Source organism: Chiroxiphia lanceolata, chromosome 6 (genome assembly GCF_009829145.1).
Source record: "Chiroxiphia lanceolata isolate bChiLan1 chromosome 6, bChiLan1.pri, whole genome shotgun sequence".
NCBI classification, from domain to species: Eukaryota; Metazoa; Chordata; class Aves; order Passeriformes; family Pipridae; genus Chiroxiphia; species Chiroxiphia lanceolata.
Window position 1 is genome coordinate 39,020,963 of NC_045642.1, and position 25,687 is coordinate 39,046,649.

General features: G+C 38.0%; 1 protein-coding gene across 1 annotated transcript in view; it reads right to left on the reverse strand.

The window, feature by feature from the left end:
• Positions 1–24,330, reverse strand: part of SNX6 (sorting nexin 6) — a 28,312-nt gene extending 3,982 nt beyond the window's left edge. Inside the window, exons 1-13 of the mRNA XM_032691156.1 lie at positions 24,265–24,330; positions 24,061–24,108; positions 18,551–18,655; positions 17,688–17,798; positions 16,114–16,235; positions 14,035–14,158; positions 12,707–12,802; positions 11,278–11,383; positions 8,778–8,853; positions 7,494–7,533; positions 6,236–6,322; positions 5,176–5,335; positions 4,117–4,202 (exon numbers count right to left, since the gene is read on the reverse strand). Of these exons, the coding sequence (XP_032547047.1) occupies positions 4,117–4,202; positions 5,176–5,335; positions 6,236–6,322; positions 7,494–7,533; positions 8,778–8,853; positions 11,278–11,383; positions 12,707–12,802; positions 14,035–14,158; positions 16,114–16,235; positions 17,688–17,798; positions 18,551–18,655; positions 24,061–24,108; positions 24,265–24,270 (1,167 nt within the window). The 5' untranslated portion in view covers positions 24,271–24,330. The remainder of the gene's footprint in view (positions 1–4,116; positions 4,203–5,175; positions 5,336–6,235; positions 6,323–7,493; positions 7,534–8,777; positions 8,854–11,277; positions 11,384–12,706; positions 12,803–14,034; positions 14,159–16,113; positions 16,236–17,687; positions 17,799–18,550; positions 18,656–24,060; positions 24,109–24,264) is intronic.
• Positions 24,331–25,687: the final 1,357 nt, after the last annotated feature.

Consider the following 25,687-nt stretch of genomic DNA (forward strand, 5'->3'; position numbering starts at 1 on the left):
AATTCCTTGTTTTCCTTTGCTTGTTTGTGCGGCTCTTGCTTTCCCTATCAAACTGTCTTTATCTCAACCCATAAGTTTTCTCACTTTTACTCCTCTGATTTCTAGTTGCCAGCCAAGGTTAAACCATGAAAACGTCCTTTACACATCAGTCATTTCCAAAGTCAGTCAGCCAGACTACTAAAATTTTCCAAATAGACATATAATAAATTTTCATTTGATCAAATTTACAAAGTTGAAAAGAACTACCTTCTTTAAATTATAATAGATCAAGGGCATTACTCTTTCTGACTGCAGTATCTGACATACTTGACTTATATAAGCACAGCTCAAGAAAGTCCTATACATTCAGATAAATTCAGAAAAGTGTTTCTTGTGAGCTCAGACTCCTAAGCTGTAGATATTAAAATTACTGGCAAAACCACAGTGACAGAAACATCCTTTTCAGGAAAGAAAGAATTACTGACAAAACATTTCATCAAATCCCTTAGCACTGCATTTTCTTACTTCCTTCTGTCAGTTCCAAACAGACTTTTGTTGCTAGTAACACAAGAAATTATTTTTTAAAAAAAACCAGAGAGGCAAGAGCAGATATATTAATATTTGTGGGGGAAATATGTTTCTAGTTTTTTATTTGTTTTTATTTGAAGGGAGTGGCTATCTTAGTTACAATTCATATGTCAAAAGACTAAAACTACAGTCAAGGCTACAAATGCTCTAAGTATATGATTATAACCTTAACAGTTTCACCAGCTATCAAACCTCCCTTCTTGGACATGAAGTCCAGCACAGGAACACCGCAAAATCCAGCTGTTTAAAATACTGAACAGTACACCAAATGCAGCTTTTGCATTAAAATGGCCAAAGCTTAATCAGATCTCAAATTAGCTTCAGCTGCATGAAGTCATGAAGAAACACAGTACTAGCAAAAGAGAAGCACTACCGAGGGGGATAATCAGCTGGAATGGCCGTACAAAAAGAAACATCAATCTGTTTAGTATAGGTCAGAGACCAAGGAGAATCTAAAGCTGCAGCTCAGCAGCTCTTCTAAGTAAATCTAGGGTACATGCTGCTGCTAAGAAGGCAGCTCTCTTTTATTGCCAGACCCTCCCAGTCGAATCTGTGTATACAAGTGATGCTGTGAAAACAAGTAAAGCTTAGAAAAACCCAGAGCAACTTTAAGCTCCGTCTTACTATGCAGCTGCACATATAATTGTGCCAACATACAAGAAAGAAACAGTCATGCATCATCATACTTCCTGGCAGGAGCCTGCACTTTCATCAACTTAAAGCAATCTCAACCCACAGTCTGATTTTTAGCTTTTTTCAGAAGTCTTGATTTGCAATCAGGAAAGGATCAGAGGATATCAGCAGATTTAAGGAAGTATTTTATAGGGAAGTAGTATAACTGTAACTGGGCAGTGAGGGTTCACTTAGTATTTGTATATATAGCGTCCTTGATTTACTCAAAGTTTATTTCCCTATCACCATCCAGTCTTCTAGAGTTACACAGCCAGATACAGCTCACAAAACGCAAGCCATGTCTCAGAACCTTCTCAATACTTTGGTCATTCTGACTTTTTCAGAGCAGCGACCTCTGTGTTGGGATTTATGTTTTTATTTCCACGCAGAGCAAATAATTTTTAACAGTAAGTCATGCAGCAGCCTTCCTTATGGCTGAATTCCTCCAAAAGACAGCCTCTCAGGCTGACAGTTCCAGCACCCACGGCTACATCGTATTTCACCTCCTTGTCTTCTGTGCCAGGCAGCTCCAAGTCCAGAAGATACATGGTGAGACTGATTCAGAGACAGATGCATCTACATGACATCTAGTCTGGACACACGCATTACAGCAAAAGAAAACCCACAACAGCAGACTTCTAGCAACAGCCTGCAGCAGTGGTATCTGTTGTTCACAGACCTCCTCCCCACTTAGCATTTTTGCTGGAAAAAAACGCTTAGACCTGAATAACAGGTCGTGTTTCAAAGTTTGCCAATGCTGTGCTCCACAGGCTATTGACCAAGCAATAGCCATTTTGTTGTTGCTAAAACTTCACATGCCTGCCTCCAGTAGGTGCAGAGGCACAAAGAGACTGCTACAGCATCAGGCAAAGTATTTTGCCCAGAACCTGGAAGCAGGAGCTTTCGATCTGACTTAAATAATATATTGCCTACATGAAAAAAGCAGGTTGTTTTTTTTTTGCTTCTACTAGTCCTCTTTTGGCTGTACCGCAAGAGGAATTGAATTAGGTGTCTAGAAACAGCTCAGCTTAACCCAGCCAGAACCAGGGCTACCTAGCACCCCCCGAAATGAGAGCCTCAGAATCCATATAAAGAAAAACACAGCAACCAAACCGGTCCATCTGTAGTAGCTTACCTTGCTTTAAATATGAAACACTGGCTTTGAAAAAAAGAGAACTTTCAAACCTCATGAGAAACGAAATATCCTTTCCTTCAACAGGTCACAATATTTGTTAACATTTTGAGAATTGTCACCCTTAGTCAAAATGGCCTTTTATATTGTAGAGCTTTAAATACTCAAAACTATCTAGTGAATGTTGTGCTCTATGATGAAGTAAGTGAAAAGGGTCAGCAGCAACTCACCTTCAGAAACAGAACTACAATTCAAAGCTTCTATTACAGCTTTATATGCTCCTTTTTAGTAAATTCACTAAGACAAGGTAAATCAGAGACTATCTGAAGAACTAAGTCCTAAACACAAGCTGTGGGGACAACAGCTAAAAAACTTCAAGCTCTTCCAGGTAAACTGAGGACATCAAGCACAAATCAAGTAAGCTGAAAGCTACATAAATTAAGCATCTTCCCCCTCCCTTCCACAGTTATTAGATGTCAAAATTCAAGAGAATATTACTATAAGATAGTGACTTTTATAGTTAATAGAAATGATTCTTTAAGGATACTTTAGAGGATAGAGACATTGTTTAAACATTCCACTCCAAGGCACGTGGGGTCTTCAGCAAGGGTCAGTTACAAGAGATGATGAAGAGTCAATGACTGAAGCAGGACAGAAGCCTGTGGATTTATTCCCTTATTAAAAGCATGATATGGCAAATCAATAAAAACTATTGCAACTAATGACTGTTAGGACTATTTAAAGTAAGCACTATTCATCTGAAAAAGGAGTCAAGTTTTCCATATCTTATTGATTGCTTTACCAGCTAAATATCCCATTAGCTGAACTTATACCTACAAGGGTTAAAAACAAAAAAGACAGTGCATTAGTTTCATTAGTTTTACAAACAAAGGGTTTAGCAGAATGAAGAATGACACCCTCAACACTACTGGAAAGACTGTAAAGCAGCAATACACCTTGTAACTAGTCCTTTCAACAGATAACTTTTAAGTTAATTCACAGCTTCATAACCAGTGCAGTTTCAGATTTGTGATAAGAATGAGAAATGCAAAAGAGCTGATTTTTAAAGAAAGCTGCCTCCTAGGACTGTTGTACTTGTCTATGAAATCAGAGCAGCTAACCATATTTTTATATAGATTAAAAGAATCAAATGCATTGTGAAATTTAAGGACATTACAGGCCTCTTAAAGCTTTTTTCCTCCAAAAATTAATTTCCCTGAAAAGGCTATCTGCAACATTCCTCTCTTGTTAACACTTTAGAATTTAAAGGCAAAAAGGTTCAAAAAGCATACTAATCATATTGATCTGAGTTCAGGTCTGTGTGATCTCATGCTTAATAGTTAACCTATCCTGTACATCAAGTCCCAACATCTGGATAACAGGAGAAACCACTTCCTGTGCCATGATAAATGGTAAGATGAGGTTTTAAAAATAGGCAGGTTTTCAAACTCTGCAGCTATAAATATCAAACAGCTACAGAAGCATAAAACTGAAGCCAAAAGTGTCTTTGAAGAGATGAGCTTTCCAAAGGCACCTCAAGCATACCAGTCTCTCAGAGGTACTTCATCTATATTTTTTTTTTCTCTATTATTGAAGAAAGTTCACCTTTCTGGATGATGCTTAAATTCAAATGCCCCTTCCTGAACATGAAGTGCGTATCACACAACAAATATAGCCATTTTGGTTAATCAAGCATACAATATTCAAAATGAGTTGAAACATAGGCCAAAAAAGATCACACTTACCTTAGCATGCTTTAATTCCAGTTCTGCTAGTTCCACCAGATTTTTTCTGAATGCTGCAACTCTTCTTGTCTTAAAGTCTATCAGTTCTACAGAAAATAAAAGTAGACTCATTAACAGTATCCTTGCTAGTGGCCTCAGCTGTTAACAGACTCTCCTTCAGGATGGAAGAGGTAAAGGGTGAGAGAAAGCAAAAGGAAAAAACTCAAGTTTAATCTCAGCACATTCCAGGCTCAAAAATACTGCTACACAGTCGGATGAAAGCAAACAGCCGTTGCAGTTCCTCACCTCTAGGTAGCCTTTTGTGGACAAAAAGCTCTTTTGAAAACAGACTGCTTTTAACATTTCCACCTTCCACCTCTTATTCCACCTGCACTGTTCTTTCAAGGCTGATATGTGAAAGTCTTTAGGGAATATACTAAGCTAAAACTAGAATGAACTACACCATGCTTTTTTCATATAGCTTTGTGGCTAAAAGGATCACTCATTCTCCACTGTCTCATTTACAGGAATCACCAACCAGATTTACTGGCTCAAACAACCCTTAAATGATAAAAACAGAAGAACACGTGTTTAAACCTTGAACAAATCTGCCCAAAACGACGAGTCAGATGACTACTAACTCACAAAAGTATTAACCTAAAAAAAAGACAGTAAGTTTCAGTGAAATCTCATTTCATTATTTCTCCCTTCTCTAATGTAGTATCATATATGAGACAGACTGGTGCCTTCACAGAATAATGCATAAAACCAAAAGAGGAATTTCAACAACACTTTAAAAGATTTGACTGCCATTACTGCTGGCAGTTACTATTTTGTTTCACTGCTTATGCATATGAAAAAAAGAAGTTAACAAGTAGTTTGCACCTAGACTTAGCTCTGCCTAATGGAGCTATGAGGAACCAAAGAAAAGTATAATTTGAACTTTCTAAAATAAGTAAATACTGATTAAAAAATAATAGCCTTCCTTAGGAAACATTACGAAAACGACTTCTCATTAATAGCATCCTAAAATCTGTTAATTTTCAAGTAGTAATATAGGATCAAGGACCACCCAAATACCTTGTTTTGCCGATTCGGAAATTTTCTCAAATTTCTGACAACATATTTGTTGAGTAGTTTCAGCTTGCAGCACATCTTTATTTTTTGCTCTTGCTTTATCCAATGCCTTATTGGCATTTTCATAATCCACTAGTGACCTAGATCTTCTGTATAGGAGATCCTATAAAAAAAACCCATAAAGTTTGTTTAGAGTTTACAGGACTCTACCCAAGGATTTTATTATATACAAAGTAATTAAAAAAAAAATCAAATTAATTTTAGTTCTTCTTGCTGTATTTTAGTTCTTACTAAATTATTTGCATTCACTTAGTTCATCCTGCAAGACCCACAACATAATACTGTTTGGCCTCCATCTTGTTTCCCTGACAGAGGCTAGCACCAGATGGCTTAGACGACATTCCAAAAAGGTAAATTATAGGAAATTTCACAACTTCTTAGATTAGAAACAAACTACATTTAGATTACATATTTTAAATACACAGAAGGCCCAAGAAACATCAGTAACATTTTGCTGCGCAACAGTTATTGCTGTGATCATCTAACGAGAGATATTTTTCATCCAATGCTTCCTCATTCTGTGATGTTATTTCATCATCTTACATCCAATGACAATAAGAATTAAATTTTCTGTAGCCACAGAGTATCAAATTTGGCCCATGTGTTTTTGTATCAGCACTAGTAGATCATATGGAGTATCCAATTTTAATATTTAAAGAAAGGCAGCATTGCTTGCACTTACAAGCACCAAACACATTGCAAACACACAAAGAATTCACAAACAGTTCTTCAGCTGTTTTTTTGTTATACTGCATGATTTGGCCTGGACAAGTGCCTCACACAGTTCCACAGTCAGTCTCACAATCAGCAACTGCATTGTTACTCCTTACATACAAGAGAGATACAGGTTTTACAGTTAAGGGAGAAATTACAGGCTAGAGGTGGCGGCATTTTAACCTGTCTACATTGTGTGTTTCTCAAGATCATCCCTTATCACTTTCTCTCTCTCTTTTTTTTATGTCAAAGAAACACAATGCCACTGAACAAAGACCCATAAATTCACCTTAGCAGCTTGAGATTCCCTAAGGTAATATTTCAGAAGATCAGAAAGTTTAAGATCTTCATCAGCAGATACCCGAGCCTCTATTTTCTGGAAAAACAGAACAAAACAAAACACCACAACCAAACAGAAAAACAGTAAGTAAAAGCATCAAGTTAAAAACATCCAGACTTTGGTTATTCATTTGTATGATACAAATTCAATGTAAACTATACAGTACATGACAGATTGTCTTTTTCAAAAACTAAGATCAGACATTATTGACAGAAAAGATGCAAAATGAGAAGCAGTATTAGGATTTTGTATTAAAATGTAAGCAATAACCTACTGTGTGAGCAGTAATTGACAACTAGATTTCTATGTTACACACAGCTTTATTTTATCCCCAATATCAACTATATAGATCATATGCTAGAAAAACCTCAGAGAAACAAAAGCTTGTATTGAGAGTTGCACAAGAAGTTTTACGTTGTTGCTGAGATCAAAGGAAAACCAATTTTTAAGGCACCTTTGTGGATTAGTTTTGTAACTGCTTGTACTAAATGCTCTAAAAAGACCAATAAATTAATTTGGTTGTATTTGAAACAGATATTTCTATGAATTTAGAAACAGAGTTTGTAGGTGCATTTTTTAAACCCTAATTAAAAAAAAAAAATTTCTAAAATGCAACATTTTGAGTCAAAGCAAGTACTTCTGTTAATTTTCTTTAAAGTACATATTTATGCAGATAAAATTGTCTATTAGGAAATGCACACATTTTTCATTTGAAAGTTTTCCTGATACATGGCATACATCTGCTTTCTACTAAGCCAAACAAATAAGGCAAAAGAGAGAAGATATTTGAAAATCTGCTTAGAAGCATCAGCAGTAGTATTTCCAACTCAAATAACTGCAGAAACAGATCTTGGCTCCAGAAGAAAGCAGCACGACCACCATTTTTTGGATTAAGGATTACATTTCTTCATTTCTTTTATCCATAACAAGTCATGTGATACGCAGTAACAGTTATGGAAGATCTTTCTGCATTTTAGAGGAACAGAAGCTTTACTAGTGTATTACAGGAAGACTGCCAAGAAATGTTTAATAGACTGAAGATTCCTAAGGTTCATTTTACAAAATCATTTTACAAAACAGATGAATGAAATCTTATGCTTTCTCATTCCCTACCACACATTGCTTAAATGCTTCATATAGAAGCACCTATAAAACATGCACATATTAATGTCTAATTGACACACGACATTAGTTTCATAGTACATACCCTTGTTTTGTCAAATAACTCTGACACCTTCAGAAAAAACCTGCACAAAGGAAACAGCTTATATTACAACATTAATTTGAACAGTCTAATTACTTTCTAGAACTCACAATACAGTCTGTGTCTGGAAAAAAAGACTGCTAAAGCACAGCTTAGAATTGTAATTCACAGAACTCAGAGAGCACACTAGTTTCAAACTGTAGCACTTCAAACATCTAGGAACTGTGCAATTACGAAAAGGCAAGGACAAACAAAGCATAACAGATGGATGGGTTTTACTAAAGAATAACTGCAGAGCTCCTCAGATTCTTTATGCTTCTGTGAATTAAAGCCCAAACACCGGCACCCTGGTTAACTGTCTTACACTTTTATCAGGTGTCCTTTACTTAAGTTGAATGAACTTTTCTTCACACAGTAAACATGGGGCACATCTTCATCACAGGAGACAATACAAGGCTTCAGTCTAACAGCAGACTAAATTACAGTCAAATTATACTATTTTGACAGAAGACAGATGTGACTTCTGACAGACCCTAACAGACTACAACAAATATAAATACTCTTAACAAGGTAACTGATATGTAAGCTATCAACACATTTGAAAGTATATAACTGTAATTCGGGTAAATTAATAAAAATAAGTTAACTTTTATATTCATCTCCTACCTGCCATCACAGTGACACTAACATCACGCTAATGAACTATGCATGCATATTCACAACGTTGACATCCTTAAATTAGTTAACTAAGTTTTACTTGCAGATACACCAAACTCCATCTTCAAGCAAATCACTAAAAGATTAAAGGACAAACATCTGTACATAAAGACTCCCTTCTATTTTCAAAGTTCTGGACATCTCTGTAGATTCCTTTATTTGCCTAAATGTACCAGAACAGCACAACTGTTTTTCAAGATGTTGGTACAGAGAATACTCAAAAAAATCTATAAACTCAGACTGATACCTCTGCTTGCTGCACACGTCAAAGCACTTATTTAGAAAAAATTGTGAAAGCATTGGGTTTCTTTCTTATTCTATGAGGACTTTTCCATCTCAACTATGTAATTTTCTACAAACTGCAGAAAACAGCATTTTTACAAACAAATATTTAAGCAAAAATATTAAAAGCAGCCTGTTACAGAAATGAAATACTAGAGAAAAAATATGTTGATGTGATATAGTGTAATAAATTGTGGTTTTTTTATAACAAGAGCTAATAATCTCAGCAGGCCACCATTAAGACTGCTACTTATCAAACTACCCCATAAATTATTAACAATATCTTACTTGCATATATCTGTGGAGTCCTGCGTTCCTAATGCATATAATGAAGACCCAATTCTATTGTAGTCATCTGCCACATCTAGAAAAACAAACAAGCACTTGTTTTACTACTTCATTCTTCTTTTTTCTGAAAATTTTGAAGTTCCTCTCTTCCTTTGAGAGTAAGAGTTTTTCTAAAAGGACATACTTTAACACAAAAGCAGAAATAAAATTGCAATCACATCACTTTTTAGGAAGGATAACTTCACACAATAAAAATGGTGCCCTCACCAAATCCCACAGCCTGTAATTTACCTAGGAATATTTTACACGATTAGAACCTGCTGGCTGAATTTATTGTGAAACTTTGTTAGGTTTCATTTTGGTGGAAGATGTACAAACTCAATGGTTAAAGTCTGAATTTAAATCTGAGTTTAAAGCTATCTGAAAAAAAATAATAATCACAGTTTAACAACAACAAAAAAAGTCTGTGTGCTTGAGAGGAGTAAACTGACTACAAATTCCAAACTACCAGAAATAGAGTGCTATGTGCACAACATATTTTCTAGTACTGTCTAGTTTTCAGGAAACCCTTACCTCATCAACAGTCACCGGTAAAGTAGCATTAGTGTTAAAGCATTTTAAACAATGAAATTGGAAGTGGTATTTGTATGAAGGCTGTATAATTTGACTAGTGAGGTACTGCCATATAGTAATCATAAAAATCAAATTTCTGCACACATGACTTTTATAAAGAGCTTTTAGTATAAACTCAGTGGATGATGAAAACTCTCAGAGATCCAAGCAATGAACAGGAAAAATATATTTGCTTGTTCTTTGTGCCTTTAAGCAGAATTTTAGTTTTTTAAATAACATAACCTTGTTTTAACATTATGAGTGGGTCAACTTCCACCCAATTCATTACTCCATACATCATCAGTGCAGTTGGTTACAGCGAAGAACGGTATTAGGAAGCTATTAACCTCCCCTTCTATTCCTCTCATTTTAACATAAACATAAGATTTTCTGCTGGAAATAGCAAGTCAGTGTCTTTACAAGCCCTGCAACTCTCTGCCAATCATAAGTTATCCATAAACTACAGACTGCTCATTTCTAAAACAGGCTTCCCAGGTCCCTGCTTTACTCCGCTAGCCAGAATTTCAAAAGGTGCCATTTGTCCCAATTTGCAGTTTGATAAAAGTTGTCAACAAACATCCTATGTGACTTCAGTTTGAAAACCACTGAAGCTCTGTCATGAGTTTAATCAATCCTTTCCTTTCCTCTACAACCTCATTTCAAATGATCTTCCTGGTTCTACAACCAATGTAAAAGGCTTCCTCACTATGTAGATAAATCTTGGCACTTAACTACTATGAATGAAGTTCAGTTTTCACTTTAAGAAAGCAAACAAAAGCACCAGAAACCTCTTCAGGTGGGAACTGAATGCAGACACAGGGCTCCTTAATAGTTCATTAAGCCATAACTCACTCACTCTGTCTCCTAGCAGAGATACTAAAGCTACAAGACTAAGCCTTCATACAGCAATAAGAGAAGCATCAAAAGAACTCAGTAAATTCTTGGTTTAATATCTCATTCAATATCCACTTCAGAAGTCTTATCGATGGAGATTCATAAATGATTTTGTGACCTGCTTTTGTGTGAACTAAATTACTGTAGATAGCAAAGACAGAATCTGTAAATCAAACACAAACTTCAAGAAAGTAGACAGAATCTAGTAGATCAATTTTGATTTATCTAGGCACAAAAACTTACAATCAAGGGCAACATAGGTAATTTTTTTCTGAGCTTCTCAAAACGCAGTAATCCTAAGCCAAACACAATAGTCCTAACTCAAAGCTTTTTTTCTCAAATAAATGCACTGCACTTGAGAAGACTATCTAGAGCTTTCATAAATCACATTTGCTAGCACTCAGCTCAGGAAGAGAAATCAATAGCCAAGTGGAAAATCTTGTCTCAGTAAAAAAAAAGGGATCCTGCAAACCAGGCTACTGAATGTACACATTCCAGTCTCCACTCTAAACGGATGAAAAACGGAAACCCAGTCTAGAACTCATTTCCTAAGTAGGAGTTTGCTCCTAACAAAGGTAACTTTGCTAGCACAGTAATGCAATGCCTAGTGTGCCAAGAAACTGCACTCTGATGCAATCAACCTCATCTAACCAAAACCAACTTCACTAGGTGTAAAATCATATGGACTGCTATATTACCCACCTCTACACCTTAATGACTAATAATCAGACTTCAATACAATACATAACGTGTTTCTCTTCAAGCAGACAGCATGAAGAGTCAAGGTATCTTCAGTGTCACACCAGGCTGTTCTTACTCCATCTAGTCTACTACAGAGCCTAAACTTTGAAACTCAGATTTAGACTATCTGAAGGCTACACTTGGAGAAATAAATTCACTTTTTGCATGCAAAAAGAAAAAAAATTACTTCTCCTCATGAACAACTTCTGTCCACTTTAACTAGTACTGTTTTCACCCTGGGAAAAAACCTTACTTTTATGTGATTTTGTCATTTTATCAGATTTGGCAGAGGCATCTTTGACTCGGTTGTGATATTCTACAAGGAATGTTCTTTCATGTTCAAAGAAGTCATCCACATCCTACAAGAAAATAAAAGAGAACAATTAAAAAACCAGTATTCACTCACTCTCTACAGAGCAATTGCAGAGTAAATTTACACATCGCTGTATGCAAATGCAATCTATTTTTATTGTCTAAAACCCCATTTATGTAAACTGACTTCTTTTCCACTTACATCATGAGCTGAAGTTTTACTAAGAATTTAATAAGAATTAAGAATTTGTAACAAGCATCTTAAAGGTCTATATGACTGCACATGAAGGATATAATTTCACTACTAACTACTAAAGGGTCACCAAAGGGTGACAGAAAAATAGAATACATGTCAAGTACTTAATAAAAAGACATCTACCTAGAAAAGAAGGAGAGGGGATGAAAGTCAGCCAGTTGCACAGATGCTGTGGTTACAGCAGAGATGATATGAACTCCTAGCCCAGAACACTGATCTTAAGACTTAAGACTTTTTTCAATTTGGTAAATGCAGGTAAATTTTACTATTTTCTGTATTACAGTTTGAGATACTTGGTTTATATTAATTTTTTAAACCCGTCTAAAATAACACAGATGCTCAATACCATGTAATAGCCTACAACATGGGCTTTGAACAATGTTCTTACAAAAAATGCTTGTTATTTGGACTTTACATTTTTCTCCAAGTCATAATTAATCCATGGTTATATCCACCTTCCAGCAGCTACAAAACTCAAGATTTTAAAACTAGAAACTTTAACTCCTGTAAATTGCTAGCAAATGGAAAGTTACCACTAGAAGGAAAGAAGATCAAAAACCATCCTCTGCAGAATTTATGCTTATTATAAAACTGACCTTATAGCTTTTGGAAAAGTCAAAATTAATTGAATTTTCTTTTTTCTTTTTTTTTTGTCTCTGTTACATTCTTGCATCTAGTGGGAAACATCATATCACCTCTACTGCTGCTCTTAGCTTTGAAACAGTAGAAGGATTCTACTAGGCTGGTAAAATTCACACTGTGTTATTAACTTCTTAACTGAAGCAGTTGTCAAACCAAGTTCTCCTTCCCACTATATAAAATGGCAGGTTGGAACAAAAAAAACCCCAGATTATCAATTATCTATGGATTAAAAAAAAGCTTAGTTTCATAAAACAGGGAGAAAGAGCACCGAAAGCCCTCTTTCACACAAGCAAATTCTTAGTTATCTTGCATCTATGCCACAACTTCTTTCCCATGGTCTGCCACAAATTCTTAAGTTAGACAATCACTATAAAAGTCCCATTTTTGTACCTATGTAAAATTCTGCTTCATTAAAAAAAGGCAACAACAATGTTACTACATTTTAAATCTTGATATGTGAAGCAATAATCACCTTTACTCCTGAAACAATGACACCATCTGCTGATTTAACCATATTTTTGAAGAAGTCTTCAAGTTTCTCTTTCTTATTTTTCCCACGAACACTCAACTGAAAAACAAATTCATTTATCAAGTTCATTCCTTTTCTGGTCGCAATAAAAGCTTTAAAAAAAAATTAAATAGAACTGCATACCATAACTTGCTACACCTAAACTGGTTCTCCTGCTCTCTGCTTAGTGTTATACTCTGCACTAATGGGGGACAGGGCACCATGCATCCAGAATGACAGACTACCTCATGTACTAGATTGTTCTTTATCACCTAAAATACTGTTCTAGAAATTAAAAAAAGAAAAAGACCGGCAACATTCTAGCAGGTAATACCAAATGTACAAGATGCACACTTCAGTAATCAATAATACAGTATTTATCATGCACAGAGCTGCTGACTTAATAGAACCATGTCTCACTCTTAAGCGTAGATTAACAGATCTTTCACTTCCAGAGGCTAATGCCGGTTTCAGCCTCCTCAGACTCCTCCTGTCCATCTAAGTTCGCCCAGTTTAGGTAACTGACTTCCTAAAGCAATAAGCATTTCTACATCAAGCAACAGAGGAACCTCGTAACATATTTTGATTACAGTATGTACACAGCTGAGCCACTCTCTGTAATGATTTCTTTAACATTCAATGTTGATTCCTGCAATTTTAAAAAGTAACTAAAGACTGTTTGCAAAATATTAGCAACCACTAACTCCACCACCAAAGAGTTATGAATCCAAAAAGTCCTCTCCATTATCTCAACTCAGTACATAACATGTGGGTAGCCACACTAGTCCAATACTTAGGAAAAAAAATAACCAAATTTTCACTTACATTGTTAACAAAAAGGCTTTACTAATCACAAACATTTAATTAGAAATTCTCTCTAGTTTTGTTGGCAACAGAATTTATACCACAGTTCCAGATCCTAAAAATTAGTGTTCCATCTTTCTTGTATCATTCTTCCTCACAACAACAGAAAAAACTTCAGTCAGAGTGGAAAAGTATAATGTCATGTGAAATCACCACCAAAAACTCATCTTTTTAATTCAAAATATACTAGATTTCCATTAATATTTTTGATGCTGAGGTTAGAGCACAGTGCATTTGGTTCCACAGATGGCAGAAAATTAAATCCTACAGACTAAATGAATTTCTAACTTTTACAATACAAGTATGTCTGGTATGAAGGAACTGATGTAATTTGCTCCAGGAGGTAATGCCCTCTTAATCAATTTTCCATCCTACCATAAAAGTATATCTTGATTTCTGTTGCCAGCAATTCAGTTTTCAATACTCACATCCTGATTATATTCCAAGAATACATGGAAATTTAAATCCTTTCTCAAAATAGGATGTGCTGCCACACGACACAAAAACACTTCATGCATTGCAACTGTCTTCTTGAATATTGCCAAATATTCACTAAAAACAAGAAATAAGACAGACATAAGAACTTTATATGAAGCAATTAAGGTTGAGATAAGCCTAGTGAGCAGCTTTAAGAGATCCTCAGTAAGGGTACAAAATTATAAGCCAACGTAATAGAGTTTATCACTCCAGTATTTGATATAGACATAAATAAATAGTACAATGATAACACTAGTGAGAAATGTGAAGCCTGAACACATTACAGAGAGACTTTTGATGAAGAGTCAACAAATACACTCTGATTTTTAAAGTTAGCTAACAGACACTGGTTTGCTGAACGTGTAACCTAATGTCATTGTCCTTTCCCCAGCACCCCAAAAAATCAAGAAACTGAAGTACAGACTACAGTCACTAGGCACTATGTACTGATGTGCAAATTCCTTCCTCCCCATCTCCATCCCCATGCCCATTAGCACCCTCCTTACTTATTTAAATGTTCATGTGGCTTTGTTAGCTGTTTAGATAGTCTTTTATTTCACGTTAGAGTCCCTAGCCTTTTTGAGCCGAAGCTTACGTTAATGTCTTGCTTCATAGTGATTCTAAAAGTGAAATTAGTGGTAGGTACAACCGAAAAAATCACATTTAACCATAACAATCACATAGTTGCCCAGTTCAGCCAACTCAACTTCAAAGCAATTACTCACTTGCAATTTAATTAAGAGGAAGGCATTATTATCAATACAAGTTTGCTATAATTCATTTTGCTTTGCAAATTCAGTGAATAAGATGTAACTCATCTAAAAATGAGGAAGGGCTCTTTTTCCCGTTCTGAGGTCAAACAGTGAAATTATAATCAACACTTTTCCTTCCACTATGTGCAAGGAGGTTAAGATTTACATACCAGCAAACCAGCAGGGCCAGTGTTGGGAGATGTTTGATCTCAGTGAGAGTAGTAGTCATTCAGTGAAGACAAAAAAGGAGGATGCAGAGGATGGAGGTGGCAGTAGAAGAAACCCAAAGTTTTCTGTGTTATCCAACCCCTAACCAGACCACAAGAGAATCATGATCAGGGCCGCTGGAAAACCAGATTCTTTAAAATCTATAGTGTTTTGCTAATTTCCAGTTTTCTGCATATGAAGTGTATATCTACTCTGCTGTAAATTATGTTGTACATATCACTAATACAGAGCTTTTTAAGACATTTGCTCACAGCAGCTGAAGTTCGGAGAGAAAGCAGCAGTTCTAAGAGTTCTATGTACTTTTCTTGCCAATTCAGAGCTCTTGATAGAAGCAGTCTAGAAGCAGCGTAAATATACACTTGAAAACTGAAACCAATGACAGGAAAAAGATCAAAGAAGTGAATGCATGATAAGGAAAATGGACGAAGCAAGGAGAAACTTCAGGTGTAACTCAATATGGAACAAGAAGCCTCAGAGCAGATATTTCAATATAAATTAAATTCATAGTGAGGGAAAACACTATTTTCAGGAAGTATATTCTCCTTGTGCAAAAGTAACAAAAAAAAAAGTGTCAAAAAATATTTTCTAGTAATCTTCATATTTCTTGGGAAGGTTGGCATGTATGTTTCAGTACCAATCACATGCAAAACTCCCTACGTCAATCCCTACCTGTATAAACTTAAAGTCTCATTATGCTTTTAAAATGTGGAACACCAAAACTAAGATAGATAGAAGTTATCTCTGCCCTTTGCAGATGTTCTGTGAAGAAAAGGATCTAACTAGGTTCTTTCTTACAGAAGAATGTACAAGAACAAGCCAATTTATTTTTCCTGTTTCAGAAGATCTTCCATGAAATTATTTCTACAATTTTCCTAATGGCACTGATCATGATCACTAAGATTAACCCTGGTTACGTAGCAACGGGATTCTCAAGCCTGTATCTCACAGAGAACCGTTACACTGAAATCGGAAACATGGGACAGCAAACGGCTTTAAAAGTTTTGGGATATAAATAAATAAAGATATAAAGTAGTAATCAAGTCTACATACGCTTCCAGTTCTTGTTTCATCTTGGTGAATTCTTCTTTAGTCATCGATCCTTCCCCTTCTCCAAGTTTCTGCAATTTCTCCCTGGAGGCATCAAAGTCAGGCCTGGGTGGTGCTGGTGGAATCTGGAATTGAATCCAATTTTTTTTTAATCTCTCATCTTCTCAATCAAACAACAGCCATTCGGTACAAGAACTGTAGGTTGCCTGCAGCTTTTTAATATATGGCTCTCTCTTTCATCATTCATTATAGCATTTCTGGATGAAGTCTCTCATTCATGAGTTATAAGTGCTGCATTACTATACCAGTTTTGGTCAGGTGTCCTTGAGGATTACTAAAGTATGAACTAATGGCTTTAGTTTAATTACAACAGAAACCAAATAATACCTAGCTTTCCCATGACGATGAATTAAAACCTGAGATCATTATTTTCTAATGAGTTTTGGTTTAGCTTATTTGGTATTATACAACTGCTTTCACACCATCCATTTATAACTCCCAGAAACTTTAAACCAAGAAAACCATTCCCTGTTGTTTGCAGACACACTAGCGCTTTCTTGCAGCACTGTTGACATTAAAGATGCATCTGTTGAAACAACAAAGCACACAGTAAACACCACAGTCAAACTAATCCTGAATTGCTGTCAGGAAAGGGACACAGAACAAAGCTAAACAATGCTTAAATTTTAGTTACTGATATGGGCCCATTATATTAACACATTACAAAAAACGAAAAATCCAGCATATAGACAGTCAACTATCTGAAACTAGTTATTAACACACTGAAGGTCTAGTTACTTCAAATAGCGTTGCTGACTAAGAAAAGACTAGCTCAAGAAGGGTATGACACATCACAGACTATACTCATTATAACGTACCCCCTAATGAATTAGAAATATCTGTCTACCTTCTGCATCAGCAGACACCCCCCAAACACAAAATGAATACCTAACTGTCATACCAAGATGACAAATATTCCTATTTGCAATTAATGTATGAACAGCAGCATCCATTTTTAATATGCACTATCATAAGGTGACTATTTTGAGACCTCTTGTCTTCTGAGGCTTGAAATAAACTTCAAACCTTAAGTTATTGTGTACTGAAGTTCTCTGTAGTTCTACATGATATCTGTATTGGTTTCCCCCACTCTGATTTATGGTAAAAAGATTCTGATCTTTATAATCAAAACTGGAAAAGTCTAATTATTTCACTCTGCAATTCTAGCTAAAACAAAAGCAACATGAAACTTGTGAAACATTACCTTGCAAAAACAATACCACAGCTCAACTATCTCTCACACTTTTAACACAGTAGCCTAACATACACTTGGAGAGAGATGAAACTACTCATTCCTTATGGAAAAAGTGAAGAAAGTATTACAACTACTGTAACTTTTCTCCAAGCTTGCTTCAACCATGAAATTTGTGTAATTGCATGACGTATTAGAGAAGCTGATCTGACTTCAGAAAGAATGAACACCTGCTGTTTCTACAGCATTTAAAAGCATTCTCAAGTACTTTTGATACAGCCCACAGAAAATGGTGCATATAAACCAAAAGAACACCAGTACTTACGATATAGCCAGCATAGTCCTCATTCTCAACAAAAGAATCGTGAAGCCAAATAAACTCTTCATGTTGCCGGACAACAGAAAATTCATTTTGTTTGAAATTTGGTAAGGAACTCTAGAGGGGGGAAAGGAGGTAGAATTATGGAGGGGAAAAAAAAAAACCACCACAAAAAAACCAGTGTTTTTCATTACTGTATGAGAAGCACCTTGAAGGAACAACAGAAATGTCCCTGTAAAAATAAATGAATCATCCAAGTAAGGATCTGACACAAAAAAAAAGTTCATTCAGCAGTAATTACTCTCATCTTAATTAGTGCAGCAATCAATTGGAATAGGTTGCCCAAAAAGGTTGTGGAGTCTCTGCCCTTGGAGATATGTTTAATATTTTATCCATTTAATCTTGGAATTCTGTTTAGCATCTTTATCAATGATTTGGATGAGGGGATGTAGTGTATCCTCAGTCAGTTTGCATATGACACCAGTCGGGTGGAGACAATCTGCTGGAGGCTCTACAGAGGGATCTGAACTGGTTGGATCCCTGGACTGAGGCCAGTTCTGTGAGGTTCAACAAGGCAAAGTGACAGGTCCTGCCATTGGGTCCTAAGAACCCCAGGCAGTGCTACAGACTGGGAGCAGAGCAGCTGGAAAGCTTCCTGGTGGAGAAGGACCTGGCAGTGCTGGTTGACAGCAGCTGAACATAAGCCACAGTGTGCCCAGGTGGTCAAAAAGGCCAGTGACATTCTGGCTTGTAGCAGAAATCATGTGGCCTACAGGACTAGGACAGTGATTGTTTCAATAAACAGTTTAAGTAAACTTTCTTTTGTATATAATTAAGAAAGTGTTGAGTTTACAAATTCAAGTTTTTACCTTTGTATGGACAGTGAATTTCACTTTATCCCTCTCACTGAGTGCATCTGAGATATCTACTTGCAGAGCAGCATCAGTCTGGAGATCTACATTTATTGCTCGAAGCTAGAAAAGAAAAATCTATTTAGCTTAATTTAAAAAAAAGTTAATTATATTTCCTTTATTCTCCTCTGAGAAGAACACTGATCCTGCAATGCTGAAGACAGATTACAAAAAACTCCAACATTAAAAGATTATTCTCAGCAAAAAAAGAAATCCCAGTAGCACTCCTTGTAGCACAAATAACTATACAAATAATAATCTCCTTGTTAGTGCACTATTTTCATTTCTGTATATTGTTACCTTGCTAGTAATGGAGACAAAGTACATTTACAGACAGCAGCAACTTTGGAAGGTTTTTTCCTTCATTATTCTCTTCATTCCCCTCACTCCTCTGAACTGACAACCTGCTCTAAGTAAATGTACTTGTGAAGGTAATTATAAAGATACTAACAGTTGGGAAGGTACTTACTACTATTTTTCTGTTTAATGTTTCTCATAATATATTGAAAAAGCTTAAAAATAATACCCTGAGCTTTACAGAACTAAGTCTTCTCAGAGATATTTTTCTGAAACCCCCACAACCAAAATACTCAAACCCAAGATTTCAATATCTTCAAAATGGCAAAAGTGCAAGGAATACGCATATTTTTTCTACAAGACATGAAACCCAAACTCTCTTACAAAGTAATTCCAAAGTCATATCGAAAAAAATGAGACAATGATCAAATATAGAAAAACTGGAATATTATCTGAGTACCACAATATTTGGCAGTAACTCGCTTCAACAGTACTTGCTGCAACTAACTGCATCTAGACTCCAACTGGAAATTCAAGTCCCCTCGCTCTTGCACCCTTGTTGTTAAGAGGAATTTGTTCCATGACAATTTCATCATGACCAACCAACATTCAGAATATTTTTACAAATACTAAGGCTAACTCTGAAATCTTCTCTGAAATCATTGTCAAAAATATTTCAATGTCATGCTCATGAAGCATACTTTTTACTGAGACACTGTGTCTGCTTTTCATGCTGCATTTTTTCTACGGATATCCTGTTCTACAGTATAAAAATGTTTTGCCTTACAAAGATATAGACCTTTTTCCATGCGAATCTTTTCAGGATTGCATTTTGAAGTCCATACTTAAGTACAGAAATGCTTTAAGTATCAACAACACACAGTACAAAGGTTACACATGAGCAGATTTTGAAGGTAGCTCTGTAAGCCACGGGGTCAGCACTAGGGGAGAAGCATCAACTGCCACATTTTGCTTTCCATCAGTTATCTTAATCTTTATCTTAAATCACAATGGCCAGATCCCACTTTAACTAACCTCAATGTGTGGACAACTGTTGTCTATGTAGCAGCAACCAGACTAATGTATCATAGAATTAGTGTATTAAAGTAAACCAAAATCATGCAGTGTAGCATATTCTGCTAGGCCAGCATAATGTAAGAGTTCAGTAGCTATTACACAAGTAGTAATAGCTTTTCCTTAAAGCAAAGCTGGAAATTATTAAAATGACCACCCAGTAACATATGCACACACCTGATTAAGGCACTGCCTTTTGTTTTGTTTTCCCAAGGTTTAGGGGGTCACTGCCTCGTACAAAGGCATATTATCACGAAACAGTCCCTTGCAGATCAATTCACAGAGGCAGAATCTCCTAGCTCCTACTGAGTTTACAATGTTCTTAGTATCTAATTTAGGAAAGAAAAATATAATGACATACCAATGTCTCCTGTATGCCATGACACCACATTTTTCAGTGTGTAAAAAAGGTTTTTGTGGTTACACTGTCTGGGGTACTGTTTGTTTTTCTCCAGTCCCCCCCGGATACATTAACAGACATGGTAATCTCAGCAAACAGACTGGATTATCTAAATGGCATTTTTGTAATCTTTCACAGGTCACAAATATTTCTACCAAAATACTTTTCCACCTCCTTTTTTTTTTTTTTTTTTACAAAGTGGTACTACACAAAATTCTAAGATTCAGTACAACAGCTGATCGAGTCTGTCACTAGAATGTATGTAGGGCACCCTGGTCATATGCACTATTCACAACTTTAGATACAAAACTCTTATCTGTGCTAAGAAAACTAAGAACAAAACACGACAACTTCACTCACAGCATACACATGTAAAGGAGTCTTTGTTTGATTTATACTGAGTTAAATCTGTAACAGTTTTGAAGAGTTTAATCATATGTTAAATTATGCTATATAGCCTGACTGCACACGGGGAACATTTTTGTATGCAATGGTAATGAAGCATTTATGAAAGGTGTCAAAGACAATCAGAAAATTGAAGGACTTTAAATGTATTCATGTGACACAAAGTTCACTTTGCATTACTGGAAATTGAATTCACCAACAACATCATTGCACAACAAACTTAAGCAAACTCTTCATCACTACAAAAGAAAACTACCACCAATGGATGGTTTTCTAGTTGTAAAGGAAGTAGGAAATGAAAAACTAAAAGAAGTTTGATATGGATGAAAACTCAAAGTACCTTAAAGTATGGAAAAGACAGAGGTAAGATACAGTCCCTTTTTATCTTGCCCCTCCTCCAAGTCTAATACATACAAATCACATCATAATTTTATGCTTAGATACGTACTCTACATCCATGCTGAACAACTTGCAAAACAAAACCTAATTTGTTTTAGCTACTTTACAGTTTTCTATGCTTTACTAAGAAAGTCCCTGTTTTATTCAAAGGGTCTAGAAAATACCAGAAGCCAAAACTCTGGCTAAATGATGTTACAGTACTAAAAGAGAACACAATGCAAAGAGAGGATTTTAGCATCTAAGCTCTCACTTAGGAATCAATTATACTTCAAATGATAATGGAAGGAAGCTGATAGAGGCAAGGGAAAAACAACTAAGCCCTACATTCCTAGGTAATGCAACCATTAACACCAACTTTTATGCTCTAAGGTCTTTCAAAAATGTTAGAGGAAAAGGACCCTTTCTTCAGCGAGTTCTTTACAGGCAGATAAGTGCACAGACCAAGGGGACAAACAATACCTTTACAACAAAAGCTTACTAAGTGTCTTCACATCATTATGTTTCCAGCAGACCTGTTCTAAGGGATAGCTCATTTCCTCTGAATGAGTAGACAAGAGTGTTAGCCAAGTCAGCTAAAGTTTATATCTATATAAAATACACAAGATGGTACTAGTAGAGCAATACTGTACCACTTTTCAAAGCACATACTGTTTATATTAGAGAGAGCACAAAAATCCCAACAGGAACTGTGTTACTCCAAGCGAACTCAATAGTATCTTCCTAAGTGAAATTCAGAAAAGCAATTCCCACAAGTTCATTTTATGCAGAGCATTTACAATAAGCTCCTTCTAAAGACCACCCACAGCTACTTCCTCAAAGATGATTCGCAGTGCTCTGTTTTACAGTTCTCTGGAAAAGGCTCCATATGGTATAACACAATTGTTTGAGAATTACTGTTCTATGTGGCATTAGCATACACTCCAGCCCTCTTTTCATGCCATCACCCCAAGGTTAAACTTTACTGTAGCTGATGAACATGATCCTGCAGCATTAAAAGTACAGCTGTCATAGCAATATCTGAATTCCACAGAGGCAAGACTACCGATTTTCAAAACTAAAAGCTCAACTACTCCAACCAGAAGTTGCCATCCATACTTTCAAATAAAGCCTTGGCCTACTCGGCAACAAATCAGAACCAGGGAATCACTTTATGAAAAGATGTCTATTTTTACTGTTCTACTAAGAAAAAAATTATACCGTTTTGAAGGTTAAAGCATAGCAAACCCATTCATGAACAGATTGCCATATTGCTTTTGATTAATTTCCTGTATCACAATCAAAATCATGCAGCTAACAACTTGTGTTTTAACCCTAAGGATTTACACAGCAGTAAAAAATAACCCCAGAGTGAATGATGATTGAAAAAAAGAAACCTAAAAAAAATTAGGGAAACGAGAAGGACACTATTTTGGTTTAATTCTTTGGTGTTGGATGAAGACAGGGGAGGGAAAAAAAGAAAGACTGGACTCGGCCAACTGAGATGATGTAAGTTTTACAACAGTACAAACAAGACTGCTAAGGGATTTCCTAAGGTTTTCAAATTACCTTGTGAACTCTGACGAGAGAAAACTAATAACCAACCCAACAAACAAGTTTCAAAGGAGGTCAGATCTGCACTGTTGTGTTTTACCTGCACCTTCAGATAAAGACAACTTAACTGTGCACATCAAAGTGTGTTCCTAAGTACCAGGGAGAACCTACCTAAAATACAATTCTACAACTAACAAGTTCTTTGGTCCTTCTTCTGAAGACACTCAAAGGACAACAACAATTTCCACCTTCTCTCTTTTTTATCCAGTATTCTTACTAAAGTAGCTCCATAATTAAAGGCAGAAGCTTTACAGTAGCCAGAATTGGCCCGATACAATATTAGAATGCCGTTTTTAATTTCTGGTCATAAACTGGAACATAAAACACTGAATTCCTACCACATGCATACAGTCAAAACTAATTTAGTACTTAAAATTGTATTTGACACCTGAGTACAACATACATACATGATAAAAGTTTATACCAACACAGTGTTTCTCAGATTTTTGTATTTTTTAGTGATATACTGTATGTAGTCACTTCAATAACCACAACAGCCAAGGCAACCTAAGCAATCCTGAAGCTGCTCTTCTATCTCGCTCAGTTGGTCTTCTTTAAGATAATAAGCAAGAGGGGTAATCGGTGTGAGTGATTTACACTGTATTAGCTGATTTGTTGTTTAAGTGAGGCAGGCAAGTTAAAGAAAGATGGATGCGACAGTCAGAAGAGAAAGGAAAGCAGGAAACAGAAGGGCAGAGAAAAAGGTTTTCTCAGTAAGAAGTATAACTGTGGCATTCTGTCCCAACAACAGAACTTCTTTTCAATAAAGGGTTTATTATGCAGCATGTGCCTGCTATGTAAATGTCCCATTGTTATCTACGGGAGAGTCCCTAAGGCCTGAAGGGAGAAGAGGGGCAGGACTGCACCACCCAGGCCCTGGCTCACGGCTGGAGATGGAACCTGGTGCTCCCCAAGGCTGGTCAGCCCGGGCAGTATCGGCCTCGCCGGGAGCGCGCGGCGGGAGGGGCCCGCAGGGAGAGAACATCGATCCCCAGGCACACACACAACCCCCTCCCCAGCCGTTCCAACGAGAGCACGAAAGAACTGTCCTTCCAAAACTTGTGTGACAGAACAATGAGCAGCCAAGGCTGCACACAGACGCCGATTTCGGCTGTGCCAGGCGCAGGTCCCGGCGGGCGGACAGGCAGCCGTGACCCCGCCGCCCGGCATCCCGCCTCCCTCCCGGCACCCACGCGGGGGGCTCGGGCCGCCAGCGCCCGGAGGCCCCCGCGGAGGGGCCGACCCTGCCCTCCCCCGCCCAGCCCCAGGCGCCGGGGTCTCGACGCCTCCCCGCGGCACTTACACCTCGGTCCTCCTCCGAGAGGAAATCTGGGCCGTCGTCCGAGCCTTCCTGCTTGGGGGCGAGGCGAAGGCGGTGGCGCAGGCCGGGGAGCGCGGAGCGCCAAGGCCGGCGGCAGGGAAGGTGTGGGGAGACAAAGCGCACAGGTTAGTGACCAGCCGCGCCGCCCGCCCGCCCCGGCCCAACCCGCGGCCGCCCCAGACCCACCATCATGGCTGCTCGCGGCGCTCTGCGCCCGCCGGAGCCGCGGCCGGGCGGGGCTGCGGCGCGCGGGGCGGGGCGGCGGCGGCGAGCGGCGCCTCTCGCGAGGGAGCGGCCGCTGAGCGGAGGGGAGGGGAGGGGAGCGCAGCGGGCAGGGAGGGCAGCGGGCGCGGCGGGCGGGACGGAGTGCTGCGGCGGCTGCGGGGCGGTAGAGAGGTGCGGGGCCGCCCCCGGACGCGGCGATAGCGGCCGCGTGTGTGGCAGCGCCTCGGTTTCCTCCTGCTCTGGTGTCGGGGTTGGGGCTGGCGAGCACCGGCCCGTGGGTGTTGAGGGCGCAGGGCGTTCCCGGAGAGCGCAGGAGCGCTCGGGAGCGGCTTTGTTCCCTGGGCTGCCCGGAGCACCGGGAGGAGCGGCCGCCGGGAGTGCGCACGGCGGGCAGAGCGCTGCTGCTGCTGTGCCTGAGCTCCCTTCACAGCCGAGAGGCATCTGCCTGCCCCGCGCTGCTCACGGCGTTCGTGTGGGAGATAGGCTTGGCTGCGCCGGCCCTGCCCCGCTCCACACGTTTGTACCAGCGTGTGTGAAACTGTGCAATGGCACAGCGCGAGAAATTAAGTGGTTTATAATATGGCTTTGATTTATGGGTAGTTACGTGACTAAGATTGACAACTGCCTATTTCGGACTTCGGAATGGAGCCCTTAAATGCCCTTGTGTCTAATGATAGTGGAAAAGGTCAGCATCCACAGACTAAACCAAATGGAAGTGTGGAGGATAGGGAGACCACGCCTGAGCCTGCATTTCTGTGTGAATCAGAGCTAGAACGGCCAAGAGACAGCCTCAGGGTGGGGCTTCATGATCAGCATAATCTCGTCTCGGCGTTGCCCAGGGATGCGGGCAGATGCACATCAGCACTTCCAGGGGCCTGCGGTCAAGACAGTGGAGGGCACTAGTCCACCTGCAAATTAATCCTGCAAAAAATTTGCAATTTCCATCCTAGTTTGTTCCACAGCCAAGCCCATAGTTAATTACACAGGCAGTAGTGGGACAGGACTACCACTTGCCACAGTAGCACTGTGGATTTAGATGGAATTAAGCCAATCGGGAAACTACACCTGGAGAAATGGTGCTCATGTAGCCTCAAAATAAGTGAAGATAAAGCATTCTGAGCTCTGTACTGCTTTCTAAGCAGTGTGCTTTGGAATTCAGAAATTGTCTCTTGGAAATTGTTCTTAGTGCTGTAGAAAGAGGTATTTGAATATGCATTTAGTAAATAATTTTAAAAACTGTTCTTAAAACAATGTTCATGTATGTACTCTGTCTTTATACAGACACATGCAACATCATCCAAAATACTGACTTATTACTGGAGTTGAGAAAAATAAAAATATTTGACAAGGTACTGAGAAAGAGTATGTGACCTGTTTAAACACT